Source organism: Balaenoptera acutorostrata, chromosome 4 (genome assembly GCF_949987535.1).
Source record: "Balaenoptera acutorostrata chromosome 4, mBalAcu1.1, whole genome shotgun sequence".
Lineage (NCBI taxonomy): Eukaryota > Metazoa > Chordata > Mammalia > Artiodactyla > Balaenopteridae > Balaenoptera > Balaenoptera acutorostrata.
Window position 1 is genome coordinate 39,315,879 of NC_080067.1, and position 15,980 is coordinate 39,331,858.

The 15,980-nt window shown below is 39.3% G+C and overlaps 1 protein-coding gene across 3 annotated transcripts in view; it reads left to right on the plus strand.

Annotated features, from left to right (window-relative positions):
• The window catches only part of ARHGEF26 (Rho guanine nucleotide exchange factor 26), a 167,621-nt gene that overhangs the window by 140,461 nt on the left and 11,180 nt on the right, over window positions 1-15,980 (plus strand). For 2 of the 3 annotated variants that reach the window (XM_007164805.3, XM_057545163.1), the window contains 3 exons: window positions 1,095-1,162; window positions 2,466-2,570; window positions 9,225-11,452. In XM_007164805.3, the coding sequence (XP_007164867.2) occupies window positions 1,095-1,162; window positions 2,466-2,570; window positions 9,225-9,367 (316 nt within the window). In that variant the 3' untranslated portion in view covers window positions 9,368-11,452. Of the gene's footprint in view, window positions 1-1,094; window positions 1,163-2,465; window positions 2,571-9,224; window positions 11,453-15,980 lie in introns of those variants that run through there. The other variant, XM_007164806.3, reaches the window with a different exon arrangement.

Here is a 15,980-nt window from a genome sequence, read left to right on the forward strand (position 1 = left end):
CCCTTGTTGGTTGCATCATTTGCAAATATTTTTCTCCCATTCCATAGGTTGTCTTTTTGGTTTTTTTTTTTTTTTTTCTGGTTTCCTTTGCTGTGCAAAAGCTTATAAGTTTGATTAGGTCCCATTTTTTTTTTAATTTTAATTTTTTATTTCTATAAGGCATCCCTTCTTAAGAAGGTAGAGTGGCATAGTAGAAACTGACCTTTGTTTGGGTCGCTTACCTCTGAACTTCTGTGTAGTCTTCTCATCCCTTAAACAGGCTTTTGGGAAGCTTACAGGAAATAATGGATGTCAAGTGCTGTATCTGCCATGTAAATGCTTCTTAAAAGATTTTCAAGTGTGTATGTGTGTGTGGTTTCTTTAATCACAGTGCTATGGAGTAATGCTTGCTCATCTGAAACTTTTGATCCTTTAGTTAAATAATTATTCTGTTTCATGTAATTGTAGCTTAATATTGTTTAAAAGCTTTTGGTCGTTTTTTACCTTAAAAAAATTTTTTTTCCTGTAATCACTAAATTATTTTAAGCATTTGAGAACAAAGAATTTCTATTTCACTAAGGCTCATATTTGGCAACATTTGTTGTACGAGGAACAGAACAACTTTAAATAATGTCAGGTTTCTCATTTATTTGGAAATGGGTTGAGTGTGGGGGAAGGAGAAGAGGGGAGGGAGTGGCAAGAGACTGATTTACTAGGATTTTTAAAAATGAAATTTACTTTTTTGAAAGGTTAAACATCAGATTGTGAGAGTACGAAATATCTTTTTGTGATTATAATGTATTAGTGTAATCAGATATTTGTTAAATGTTAAACTGTTATATGAGAAATTCCACTTAATAACAAGCTAAATTCATTCAGAATCTTTTGACAATGACTCACTTGAGGCCTATTTGAGATTTCCCAGATGATCATTTTTATTTTATTAATTGTTTTCATTTTTAAATAACTCTTACCCTGGCTTTGAAGGCCAGCCACTTACCTCTCTAGAGAATGTCTGCCCTGTTTTCGGGGAATGCCTTTGCATTCCAGAACATACTTCATTCTGTGTCTAAGCACCGCTGAATCTCTCAACGGGATCTGCCCTCTGTGTTTAGGAGCGAGCGAGCCCGCTGGATAACTGCCCTGGGACACAGCAGCGGGAAGCAGCCTCCGGACCGAACCTGTAAGTACCTGGAGGGCCGTCTGCTCTGGAGCGTGGAGGGCTCTGCCCCCTGCTGGTCGCTGGGTTATTAGTGGTTAACCTCCACAGTACCGGCTTTGTACGTTTTCTCCAAGATTTCCTTCCTGCCGCCCCACCTCAGCTCTGGATGCTCCCTGCTTTGGAAGTCAAGGGGACTGAATTCAAAGTGCAGTTCTTTGCTGTGTAAACATGGTAGATCACTGCATAGCCTTTCTGAGCCTCTTAAATCATCTGCAAGTTAGGTGCATTATTATATACAACATGGGGTTATGATAGTGAGGATTAAGTTAAATTTACATTGAAAGCCCTGCTTATACTGTAAAGCTCTTAAATTTCTAGCTGTTGTTTATGGGCAATAGTAGCATGTTTAAACCTTCTCCATACTGACAGTGTGAATCTAAGCTGAAATGGATTTTTAACCTTAAGGTAAATTACTTTACCCTTCCTTTTGACTTTTTTTAATTAAAGTAATATTAAAGAATATATTTTATTCTTCTAGGGAACTAGGAACTGGTACAGTAAAGATTAGTGTCATATGCTAAGCATCTTGTTATGCTGCTCTGGATGATTCTAGCTGGAAGGTCAAATTCAAAGAATTAGGGCAGCAAACGTGGATATTCTGGAGCACTCAAAAATCATAGTTTTAAGCTTAGAGTCAGAGCTAAAGTGACTGGTTTGAAAGTTCTCTGGAATCAAGTTTCATATTAAAAAAAACAGAGTAAAAACTCAGGCCAGCCAGTAGCAAGTCACTGAAGTAAAAATTGATTTGTTATGATCGAGAATTTGAGGGAAACTAAAATGTTTTCTAACTAACTTTTGCTTGGAGCTCCTTTTAGTTCTAAACTTCTCTGGCAGCTTTTATGTGCTGTTGGGTGGGCTGGGGGAGCACCCTGGATGAGAGCCAGGAGAACTGGATAGATTTTGGATTTTATCCTCATGGCCTTGGCACATACCTGATCTATCTTGACTCAGTTTCCCCAATGCACAGTGACTGTCTTCTGCTCTATTGTGTGATGTATCTAATGACTTCTTATCAAGGCTATTTTTGAGGGGATTCATGTATCATAGAAGGCCTCTCTCGATTCTGAGCTTCTAAAATCCTAAAGCTCTTAGCCAAGTAAGAGAATTCCTGGGAAAGATTTTCTGCTTTTTAGGAGTCTACCTTGTTTCTATCTGTGCTGGCTCTGATTGCACAGAAAGACTAAGTGAATGCAGATTACTGATTTGTACCTCTTTTGTTTTTCCACTGCTACCGGAAGTTCATTATGTCCCCTTTCGCCCTCAGCACTGACCCAAGTGGAAATCATTAGATCATTTACTGCCAAGCAACCAGATGAACTCTCCCTGCAGGTGGCGGACGTGGTCCTCATTTATCAGTGTGTCAGCGATGGTGAGTGGGAGTGTTCTGATGGGGGCGCTGGTGGTCCAGTGTTCAGGGTCTCATTCTGTCATCAGTGCTCATATTCCCCTTCCCTTTGGTTCCCTCATATGCACCTGCCTCTCCTTTATCTACACTTTATTGCTTCTAAATGTTTTTTTAATAGGATGCAGTCACATGGTTGTTATTCAAAAGGAACATGAAATGTTTTCCTTCCTTCCCAGTCCCCCAGTGACCTAGTTCTCTCTCCAGAGGTTCTTCCTTCCTCACTTAGAAAATAAAAGTCAGTTGGGAGGCAAGATGGCAGAGTAGAAGGACTCTAAGCTCACCTCCTCTCACGAGCACACCAAAATCACAGCTAATTGCTGAACAACCATTGATTAAAAAAAAAAAAAAAAAAGACTGGAACCTACCAAAAAAGATACTCTATATCCAAAGGCATGAAGAAGAAACTTAATGAGATGGTAGGAGGGGTGCGCTCATGATGTAATCAAATCCCATACCCCGCTAAGTGGGTGACCCACAAACTGGAGAACAATTATATCACAGGAATTTTCCCACAGAAGTGAGAGTTCTGAGCCCCATGTCAGGCTCCCCAGCCTGGAGGTCTGGCATATAGGAGGAGGAGCCCCCAGAGCATCTGGCTTTGAAAGCCAGTGGGGCTTGAGTGCAGGAGCCCCACAGGAATGGGGGAAACAGAGACTTTACTCTTGGGAGGGCTCACACAAGGTCTTGTGTGCACCAGGACCCAGGGCAAAAGCAGGTCTGGCCCAGGCTCCTATGAAGTCACTACCTGTGGGTCTTGGAAGGGCTCCTTGGAAGTGGGGGTTGGCTTTGGCTCACTGTGGGGACATAGACACTGGTGGCAGGCATACTGGGCTACATTCAACCACATGAACAATCCTGGTGGATGACATCTTGGCTCATTAGTACCAAGACCTGGCTCCACCCAACAGCCTGTAGGTTCCAGTAGTGGGACACCTCAGGCCAAACGACCAACAGGGCAGGAACACAGCCCCACCCATCAGCAGACAGGCCACCTAAAGACTTCCTGAACCCACAGGGACCTCTAGACACACCCCATGACATGGCCCTGCCTCCAGAGGGCCAAGACCCAGCTCCCCCCTACCAGGGGCAGACACCAGAAGCAAGAAAGGTACAATCCAGCAGCCTGCAGAACCGAGTACACAAATGCAGATCAGAACTTACCCTGAGACCAGTTGGTCCCTGGCCCTTGGGTGATGAGAGGGGAGTGTACTGCTAAAACACACAGGACATCCCCTATAGAGGGCCACTTCTCCAGTGTTGAGAAACATAACTAACCTTCCTCATACATAAAAATACAAATAGAAATTTAAACAAAGTGAGATGGCAGAGGAATATGTTCCAGAAGAAACAAGATAAAAGCCCAGAAAAACAACTTACGTGACGTGGAGATAGGCAATCTACCTAAGAAAGAATTCCAAGTGATGATCGTAAAGATGATCCAAGAATGTGGGAAAAGAATGGATGCACAGAGCTAGAAGTTACAAGAAGTTTTTAACAAAGAGTTAGAAAAGATAAGAACAACCAAACAGAGTTGAAGAATACGGTAACTGAAATGCAAAGCGCACCTAGAAGGAATCAATAGCAGAATAAATGAGGCAGAAGAATTGATAAGTGAGCTGGAAGACAGAGTGGTAGAAATCACTGCCACAGAACAGAATAAAGAATGAAAAGAAATCAAGACGGTTCAAGAGACCTGGGACAACATCAAATGCACCAACATTCGCATTGTAGGGGTCCCAGAAGAAGAGAGAAAGGTCCTGAGAAGATATTTTAAGAGATAATAGCTGAAAAATTCCCTAACACAAGAAAGGAAACAGTCACTCAAGTCCAGGAAGCACAGAGTGCCATACAGGATAAACCCAAGGAAGAAGACACCAAGACACACAGTAATCAAATTGACAAAAGTGAAAGATACAAGAGAATCCCCATAAGGTTATCAGCTGATTTTTCAGCAGAAACTCTGCAAACCAGAAGGGTGTGGCACGATATATTTAAAGTGATGGAAGGGAAAAACCTACAACCAAGAATACGCTACCCAGCAAGGTTCTCGTTTAGATTTGATGGAGAAGTCAAAAGCTTTACAGACAGGCAAAAGCTAAGAGAATTAGCACCACCAAACCAGCTTTACAACAAATGCTAAAGGAACTGCTCAAGGCAGTAAAGAAAAGGCTACAACTAGAAACAAGAAAATTACAAAATGGGAAAGCTTACCCGTAAAGGCAAACGTACAGTAAAAGTAGGAAATCATCCACACAGAAATATGATATCTAAATCAGTAATCATGAGAGGAGGAGAGTACAAATGCAGGATATTTGGAATGCATTTGAAATTAAAGAGATCAGCAACTTAAAAGAGTCATGTATATATATGGACTGCTATATTAAAACCTCATGTTAACCACAAACCAAAAATGTATAATAGATATATACACACAAAAAAGAAAAAGGAATCCAAACACAACACTAAAGATAGTCATCAAATCACAAGAGAACAAAAGAGAAAAGAAGGAAAAAGACCTACAAAAACAAATCCAAAACAATTAACAAAATAGCAATAAGAACACACATATCGTTACCTTAAACATAAATGGATTAAACGCTCCAACCAAAAGACATAGGCTGGCTGAATGGATACAAAAACAAGACCCATATACAGGCTGTCTACAAGAGACCCACTTCAGATCTAGAGACATGTACAGACTGAAAGTGAGGGGATGGAAAAGGGAATTCCATGCAAAAGGATTTCCAAATCAAAAGAAAGCCGGAGTAGCAATACTCATATCAGACAAAATGTACTTTAAAATAAAGACTGTTACAAAAGACAAAAAAGGACACTACATAATGACCAAGGGATCAGTCCAAGAAGAAGATAGAACAATTGTAAATAGATATGCACGCAGCATAGGATCACCTCAATATATAAGGCAAATGCTAACAGCTGTAAAGGGAGAAATTGACAGTAACACTATAATAATAGTGGGGGACTCTAACACCTCACATCAATGGACTCATCATTCAGACAGAAAATCAATAAGGAAACACACGCCTTATATGACACTCTAGACCACATCGACTTAATTGATATTTATAGAGCATTCCATCTGAAAGCAGCAGAATACACATTCTTTTCAAGTGCACATGGAACATTCTCCAGGGTAGATCACATGCTGGGCCACAAAGCAAGCTTCGGTAAATTTTAAAAAATTGAAATCATATCAAGCATCTTTTCTGATCACAATGCTATGAGATTAGAAATCAACTACAAGAAAAAAACACCAACATGTGGAGGCTAAACAATATGCTACTAAACAACCAATGGATTTCTGAAGAAATCAGAGGAAATCAAAAAATACCTAAAGACAAATGAAAATGAAAACATGACGATCCAACCCTATGGGATGCAGCAAAAGCAGTTCTAAGAGGAAGGTTTATAGTGATACAAGCTTACCTCAGGAAACAAGAAAAATCTCAAATAACCTACCTAACCTCACACCTAAAGCAACTAGAGAAAGAACAAACAAAACCCAAAATTAGTAGAAGGAAAGAAATCATAAAGATCAGAGCAGAAATAAATAGAGACTAAGAAAACAATAGAAAAGGTCAATGAAGCTGAACGCTGGTTCTTTGAAAAGATAAACAGAATTGATAAACCTTTAGCCAGACTCATCAAGAAAAAAAGAGAGGGCCCAAACCAATAAAATTAGAAATTAAAAAAGTTATAGCTGACACCACAGAAATACAAAGGTCCATAAGAGACTACTACAAGCAACTATATGCAAATAAATTGGATAACCTAGAAGAAATGGACAAATTCTTAGAAAGGTACAATCTCCCAAGACTGGACGAGGAAGAAGTAGAAAACATGCACAGACCAATTACAAGTACTGAAATTGAATCTGTGTTTTAGAAACTCCCAGTAAACAAAAGTCCAGGACCAGATGGCATCACAGGCGAATTCTACCAAACATCTAGTGAAGAGTTAACACTTATCCTTCTGAAACTATTCCAAAAAACTGCAGAGGACAGAACACTTCCAAACTCACTCTGTGAGGCCATGATCATCCTGATACAAACCCTCAGCTAACATCATACTCAATGGTGAAAAGCTGAAAGTATTTCTTCTAAGATCAGGAACAAGGCAAGGATGTCCACTCTCACCACTTTTATTCAACACAGTTTTGGAAGTCCTAGCCACAGCAATCAGATGAAAAAGAAATAAAAGGAATCCAAATTGGAAAAGAAGAAGTAAAACTGTCACTGTTTGCAGATGACATGACACTGTAAATGACACTATAAATAGAAAATCCTAAAGATGCTACCAGAAAACTACTAGAGCTCATCAGTGAATTCAGTAAAGTCACAGGATACAAATTAATACACAGAAATCTGTTGCATTTCTATACACTAACAGCAAAAGATCAGAAAGAGAAATTAAGGAAAGAATCCCATTTACCACTGCATCAATAAGAATAAAATGCCTAGGAATAAACCTACCTAAGGAGACAAAATACCTGTACTCTGAAAACTATAAGACGCTGATAAAAGAAATTGAAAATGACACCAACAGATGGAAAGATATACCGTGTTCTTGGATTGGAAGAGTCAATGTTGTCAAAATGACTCTACGACCCAAGGCAATCTATAGATTCAACGCAATCTCTATCAAATTACCAATGGCATTTTTCACAGAACTAGAACAAAAAATTTTACAATTTGTGTGGAAACACAAAAGACCATGCATAGCCAAAGAAAAACAGAGCTGGAGAAATCAGGCTCCCTGACTTCAGACTATACTGTAAAGCTACAGTAATCAAAACAGTATGGTACTGGCACAAAAACAGCACATAGATCAATGTAACAGGTTAGAAAGCCCAGAAATAAACCCATGCATCTATGATCACTTAATCTACAACAAAGGAAGAATACACAATGGAGAAAAGACAGTCTCTTCAATAAGTGGTGCTGGGAAAACTGGACCACTACATGCAAAAGAATGAAATTAGAACATTCTCTAACACCACACACAAAAAGAAAGTCAAAATGGGTTAAAGACCTAAATGTAAGACCAGATATGATAAAAACTACTAGAGGAAAACATAGGCAGAACACTCTGACATAAATAGTAGCAATATCTTTTTGGACCTCTTTCCTAGAGTAATGGAAATAAGAACAAAAATAAACAAATGGGACCTAATTAAACTTAAAAGTGTTTGCATAGCAAAGGAAACCATAAACAAAATGAAAAGACAACCTATGGAATGGGAGAAGATATTTTCAAATGATGCAACTGACAAGGGATTAATCTCTGAAATATTCAAACAGCTCTTACACCTCAGTATCAAAAATACAAACAACCCAATCAAAAAATGGGCAGAATATCTAAATAGACATTTCTCCAAAGAAGACATACAGATGGCCAAAAAGCATATGAAAAGATACTCAACATCACTATTTATTAGAGAAATGCAAATCAAAACTACAGTGAGGTCACCTCACCCCGATCAGAATGGCCATCATTAAAAAGTCTACAAATAAATGCGGGAGAGGGTGTGGAGAAAAGGCAACCCTCCTACACTGTTAGTGGGAATATAATAAATTGGTGCAGCCACTATGGAGAACAAGTATGGAGGTTCCTTAAAAAACTAAAAATAGAGCTACCATACGATCCAGCAACCCCACTCCTGGGCATATATCTGGAGAAAACCACAATTCAAAAAGATACATGCACCCCAGTGTTCATGGCAGCACTATTTACAATAGCCAAGACATGGAAGCAACCTAAATGTCCAGTGACAGATGAATGGATAAAGAAGATGTGGTACATGTATACAATGGAATACTACTCAACCATAAAAACGAATGAAATAATGCCATTTACAGCAACATGGCTGTAGCTCAAGATTATCATACTAAGTGAAGTATAAACCAGACAGAGAAAGAGAAATATATGATTTCACTTACATGTGGAATCTAAAAAAAGATACAAATGAACTTGTATACAAAACAGAAACAGACCCAAAGACATAGAAAACAAACTTACAGTTACCACAGGGGAAGGGTTGGGGGCAGGAGGGATAAATTAGGAGTTTGGGATTAACATATACACACTACTATATATAAAATAGATAACCAACAAAGACCTACTATATAGCATAGGGAATTATACTCAATATTTTGTAAAAACCTGTAAGGGAGAAGAATCTGGAAAAGATATATATATATATATATAACTGAAACGCTTTGCTGTACACCTGAAACTAACAGAACACTGTAAATCAAATATACTTCAATAAAAATAAAGTAAAAAAATAAAAGTCATGTTCTTCCTACCCAAAACATCATCCCTTTCTGCAGCTCAGCCCAAGCTCAATACTCTCCTAGACACCTCACTTCAGGGCCTCCGATCATGTTCTGCCTCTCATCATGATATGCCATTGATTCCCTCTTGAAACCTTCCCCCTGTTCCACCTCTCTCTCTCACCTTGCATCATCTGTGGTACCCAACCTGGGGCAGGATACTGCCTCTGAAATTTGCCCATATCGTCCTCCCTCGGAGCTGAACAGTCAAGATTCATCCAAAATACTTGGTGCCCCATGAGGACTCTGCTCTTCTTTGCAGGCTGGTATGAAGGGGAAAGACTGCGAGATGGAGAAAGGGGCTGGTTTCCTATGGAATGTGCCAAGGAGATAACATGTCAAGCTACAATTGATAAGAATGTGGAGAGAATGGGACGTTTGCTGGGACTGGAGACCAACGTGTAGCCTCTCTGATGGTATTTTGTCACTGGGAGATTTGCACTACATCATGGTGGGCTGGTTGGTTCAAGGCCGGTTTTGATGTTAATTTTAACACAGCCTATTTAATTAAAAGAAAGGAAACACTTGCCTTTAAGCTTGCCAGGTGGTTCTGTTCTCCCAGGAGAACAGCTACTGGATAGTTAGTCCACGAAGCTCAGTTTGTGCACAGCAATCCTTTTGCAAAGCTCCTTAGGTAAACAGAATGCATGAGCAGTCCACTTCAGGGATCAGGCAGCCTCAGCTACTCCTAGTTGTATCATGTTCTGGCATAAGAAATATATATATATGTAAGATGCTGTATCCTGGTTTTCTCTATCCTCACTTAACCAAGGATGTATACTATCCCTCTTTAAACATCTCCTTCGTATGGTTCTTCCAGTATTAGCAAGGTTTTCTGTCTTTAAGGAATACCCAGTTTTGTAAATATTGCTCCTGCCTCTTATATTTTAGATCTGATGCTAATGCTTTCTTGATTTCAAAAGGAACTGGTAGAGTTCTGAAGGTGAGCTCAGTTTTTCTAAACCTCTTCCCAGGAAAGGGAAATTGACACTTGAATTTTTTCCTCCTCTTTCCTCATTGGAAGGGAAGTAAGGCGCCTTACTTTAAAGATTTTTTTAAAAAATCCATCTCACCCAACTTCGGTCTTTGGTAAGTATATTCTAATAAAACGTAAGTTACTCTAACAACATAGAATTTAGGTGGTTCATATATGTGAGAAAATCCTGAATATAGGACAGGGGTCGTACTTTTTAAAAATAGACCTACATGAGATGATAAACTGACGTGAGGCTGCTTTGCCTTCAATAATGTAAGGTTTTTGACTGTTCCTACTCCCATTTCCAAAAGGAAATTGGCTGAAACACATTTTAACAATCTCAAGGAAGATAAAATTGGACCTTAAAAGGTATCAAGAAGGCAACATGGTGTACCTAATTGCAACATAACATTTTGACCTTAATGGGAACTCATCTTATTTGCACTAAAGGCCTTGCTTGCTGGATTTGAAGTCTCTCTTAACTGCGGGTGTCTGTAGAACTTTATTTCTTCCACTAGTGCAAGGAGAGAGAAAAGTCATTGTAATAGTACGTTTCATAAAGAGGGAATTGGAGGGTTTGGAAGAGTGAGGGGAGGAGTGATTTTTTTTACTGGCAGCTACGTTCCCTCTCTACTCCGTTCTCTTTCATGGAGGGGTAAAACCTGGCAAAGGGTACATCATTCAAGGACTCAGATCCATGTGTGACATGTCCCCAGCTACTGACTGCCAACCAGCTACTCAGTTGTGAGTAACTTTGCAGAAGCACAGTGCGGGAGGTGTGTGCGCTCAGCCCACATGCTCTGTGTCCTGTCCCTACAGCAGTGAGCCTGCGGGGGGCACCTGGGGCTGCCTCGCCTGTGGATTGCTCTCCTTTATCAACGCACACATTTCCGGGTATAAAGACATGCCAGGCCCCGAGCTCCTTGAGTTCTGGGCCAGTCTGTCAATGGAGAATAGCAGTGGACCCAGCAAGCAAGGTCTCGGGTTTGGTAAAACAAGAAATCTATCTCCTCTTTGATGTCACAGAATTTTTGGAGGAGAAGCTAACAAATTAAAATCTAATCTAATGGAATGTTTTCATTTAGGAAGGAAGGTAAATGTGTTGCTTGCAAAGAGACCATTTCGTATTATTTTTGCTAACACACTGTTGACACTAAAAAGCAACTATACGAATCCTCTGAATTAATTTATCAGTAGAGATGGTGAACAGTCTTGGAAATATGTGCATCTTATAAATCAGAGCCTATTTAGCAAGCAGGTTAATACTGTTATTAGATAAAATGTTGTCTTATGGCAGGTATGAACTCATTCACAATGTTTCAGTTCAACCGTGAATTGTCGTTTTTACATGACACAGTATTGTTTTTCAAACTTAGTAGCTTCTCTGAATTGTACAATGACTACATTCAGTGACCTGTGGAGAACAAAAATATTCATTTTTGTCCCAATGAATTGAGACTGCTTGTACACATTTGGCAAAATATGTGAGTTTATAAAGATTTTGTATATACTTGTTCTTTCGTGCTGATGTGATTTAATTTACTGTAGGATGGATGTGTTCATTTAAGTACCTAGTTTGCTGAATTTTGGGCCAAATCAGAGTTCTACTCAAAAGGTATCTGCAGCTAACATTGAAGGTGTCTGATCTTTCTTTTTTCGGTACATATGGGCCTTAGCTGCCCTAGAAGGCTGGGGCATTTTTAAGAACTGGGCCATCCTGTTTCTTCTTATAGTTTCCACAAAACTGCATGACTGAACAGCTTATCTCAAATAGTTCATAGCTTCCTAACTGCTGTTGACCCTTGGAGTATATACCTTATCATTCATTTTGGCCACTCAGTATCTGAACCTTTGTGCTTGGGATATTTCACCACCTTGTGAATCTTGGCGGAAGACAAAGAATGACTCTGTGTTATTTTCTTTTCCTGAATAAAATTTCCACAAACTTAGTGGCTTAAAACATTCCTGTATGGTCTCACAGTTCTGTAGTCAGAAGTCTAGGATGGCTTGGCTGGGTTCTCTGCTTAGAGTCTCACAAGGCTGAAATCAAAGTGTTGGCTTAACTGCTTTCCAGCTCATACCTGTTATTTGCAGAGTTCCATTCCTTGTGATTGTAGGACTGAGGCCCGGTTCCTTGCTGGCTGCTGGAGGGTGGGGAGATTGGAGGGTGCTCACAGCTTCCAGGGACTGGAATTCCTTGCCACGTGGCTCCTTCCATCTTCAAGGCAGCAGTGGCGTGTTCAGTCCTCCTCACACTTGGAATCTCTCTCATTACATCTTATGCTACCAGCTGGAGAAAACTCTGCTTTTAAAGAACTCATATAATTATATTAGACCCATAGAATAATTTCCCGTATGAACTCAAAATCAACTAATTTGAGACCTTAATTAGATCTGTAAAATTACTTCACCATGCAGTGTAACCTAATCGTAGCTGCAACACCAAGGAAGCAGAGATCATGGGGATCATCTTAGAATTCTGTCTACAACACCCTCTATAAAACCTTAAAATGCTAGTTTTCCAGCATTCTTTGCAGCTAAAATACAGCTATGTGATAGGATACATAAATCAAAGGCATCTCTGTTGGATTTTCGCTCAAGGTAGTGACAAAAGAGGGGAGAGATGGGGAATATCATCTTTGGAAGTAGCAGGATGCATCCTCCTCTTTGGTCCCTCCTCCATCCCAAATTACTGCTGCATTTTCCTTGGACTCTGGAAAGCAGCAGAGAGGCAGTTGTTCGTTTGGTAGACCTGCAGTACTAAATAACACAAGTCAGAGTTAAACAACACAGAGTTTAGTGCCTACCATAATCTCCATTGTGGGTTTGGTCTCCAAAGGGCTTACTCTGGAGTGAGGAAGTAAACCTCAAGGACCTCGAGCTTCACTCTTCAGGCTGCTAGCATACCAAGGTCCTGACAGGAGGAAATAAAACCTTGCTCTGGAGAAAGCTATCATCACCTTAGTTCTCAATTATTTCCAAAAAACAAATTCTCAAATGAAAGGATCAGCAAAAAAAAAAGAAAAACAAAAACAAACCTCTGAGAGACAGCATCTGGATACAGGAAAAACAAAAACAAAAAAACTGATACATTCACAGGGACTCTAGATAGTAAAATCATTAGTAAAATACAATTGCTACATTTATGGAGATAAAGCCAAACTTCAAAAAGCAATGTAGAACTAACAACCACAAGAAGTGACAGAGAAAAAACAACTAGAAATTATGGAACTGGATTTAACATCAGATTTGATAGTTAAAAGATTCTGGTGAACTGGAAGAGAGGCTAGAAGAAACCTACAAGGAAGCATGAAGAGGAGAGAGATGGAAAGTGCAGGATTTAACTGGAGTCTCAGAGGAGAGAGAGGGGAAGGAGAGGGAGCTTTGGCAAGGAAACTAGGTCTTTTATAACCTTGCTCTGACCAGTCACAGGATGCAGGCTGTGGCCTTGGGTGAGGTGAGGACAAGTCCTGCAGAGGGCTGGTGAGTGAAGGCTGTCATCTGGTGGCACTTCCAGCAGCTAAGGGAATACCATCAGTCCTGATGGAGGATCTGGGCAGAACATCACAACATTCACTACCTGTAGCTACGTCAGTATTAGATAAAACAAGTCTGTATGACTAGGGATAGAGCCTACATAATGATGAAAGTTTCATTTAACCAGGAAGATACAACAATTCTAAATATATATTCTTCCAACAATATGGTCTCAATAAGACAAAAATGAGCAGAAATACAAGAATTAAATCAAAAGTCACAGAATGAGACTTTTAACACACCTCTCTCATTTGATAGGAAAAATAAAAAATCAATGAAGGTGTAGAAGCTTTGGACAAGAATAACATAATAGGCTTATATAGGACACGCTGCAATTTCAGCATATACATTCTTTTCAAGCACATGTAGAATATTTACTTTTGACTACTTCCTGTGTCATAAAACAAGTTTCAACAAATTTTAAAGAATTTGACGTTATACAGAGTGAGGTATCTGATTACAACATGATTAAGTTGGAAATCAATAACAAAAATTAAGAAATATCCATTTATATGGAAACTCTGACCTAAATTTAAGATGCAAAACTATAAAACTCCTAGAATACAGGAGAAAATCTAGGTAATCTTGGGTTTGGAGACGACTTTTAAAATATAACACCAAAGACATGATCAATGAAAGAAAAAACTGAGAAGCTGAACTTCATTAAAAGACAGGAGAATGAAAAGACAATCCACAGAGTTGGAGGAAATCTTGCAAAATATACCTGATAAAGGGTTGGCATCCAAAATATACAAAGAACTCTTAAAACTCAATAATTAGAAAACAAAACACCCAATTAAAAAATAGGCAAAAATCTAGAAAACTCACCAAAGATACACAGATGGAAAATAAGCATATGAGAAGATGCTCAAGATGAAACATCATTAGGGAACTGAAAAATTAAAATGAGATACCACTACACACCTATTAGAATGGCTATACAATCCAAAACCCTGACACCACCAAATACTGGTGAGGACACAGAGCAAGAGGAATTTGCACTGACTGCTGGTGGGAATGCAAAAACCACTGGGAAGAGTTTGGCAGTTTCTTAGAAAACTAAACACTTACCATATGATGCAGCAATCACACTCCTTGGTATTTACCTAAACGAGTTTAAAACTGTGTCCACACAAAGTCTACACACAAGTTTTTATATCAGGTTTATTCATCATGGCCAAAGTTGGAAGCAACCAAGATAATCTTCAATAGATGAATGGATAAACTGATACATCCAGACAATCGAGTATTAACCAGCAATAAGCGAAATGAGCTATCCATGAAAAAACATGAATGGATTTTAAATGCGTATTACTAAGAAAAAGTTGCCAATGTAAAAAGGCTATACACTGTATGACTCCAACTATATAACATTATGGAAAAGGCAAAACTATGGAGACAGTAAAAAGATCAGTGGTTGCCAGGGGTTCAAGGAGAGGAAAGGAGGAATAGGTGGAGCACAGAGGACACTTTCAGGGCAGTGAAAGTATTCTGCATGGTTAAGTTATGGTGCATACCTGTCATTATATCAATACATTGATCAAAATATACAACACAAAGAAGCTAATGTTGTAAACTATGGATTTTAGTTAATAATGTATTAATATTGGCTCATCCCTTGAACAAGCGTACCAAGGTGTTAACAAGAGGGGAAACTAGGAGGGAGTAAAGGTGTATACGGGAATTCTGTACCTCTGCTCAGTTTTCCTGTAAACCTAAAACTGCTCTAAAAAAATACAGTCCGGTAATTAAGAAGTTCCTCTAACAAAGGAAGTGGCAGAAGTGAACTTGAAACATCAGGAACAAAGAAGGAACAACTGAACAGGTAAACATTTGGGTAAATATAATAGGCTATCCTTAAGGTTTTAAAATGTTAGTTGGCTGAAAGCTGTATTACATTGCCTGATATGGTTGGTTCTCAACGTATGTAAAGGAATTATTTGGGAAAACTAAATGGTGGTGTCTTTTTTTAAAAAATAAATTTATTGTATTTATTTTTGGCTGCGTTGGGTCTTCATTGCTGCACAGGGGCTTTCTCTAGTTGCAGTAGTGGGCTTCTCATTGCAGTGGCTTCTCTTGTTGTGGAGCACGGGCTCTAGGCACGTGGGCTTCAGTAGTTGTGGCATGCGGGCTCAGTAGTTGTGGTTCACAGGCTCTAGAGCGCAGGCTCAGTAGTTGTGACGCACGGGCTTAGTTGCTCCACGGCATGTGGGATCTTCCCGGACCAGGGCTCAAACCTGTGTCCGCTGCATTGGCAGGCGGATTCTTAACCACCGCACCACCAGGGAAACCCCAGAGTAGTTTTTAAAAGTGACCTAACTATATGTTTGGAAACACATTTAAAATGTAATTATATAGGTAAGTGTAGAGTAAATGAATGGAAAAATAATATCAAGCAAATGCCAATCAAAAGAAAGCTGGAGGGGCTATACTAGAACAGATAAAGTGAACTTCAGAGCAAAGAAGATTGCCAGGAACAAAGAATACTACATCACAATAAAAGGG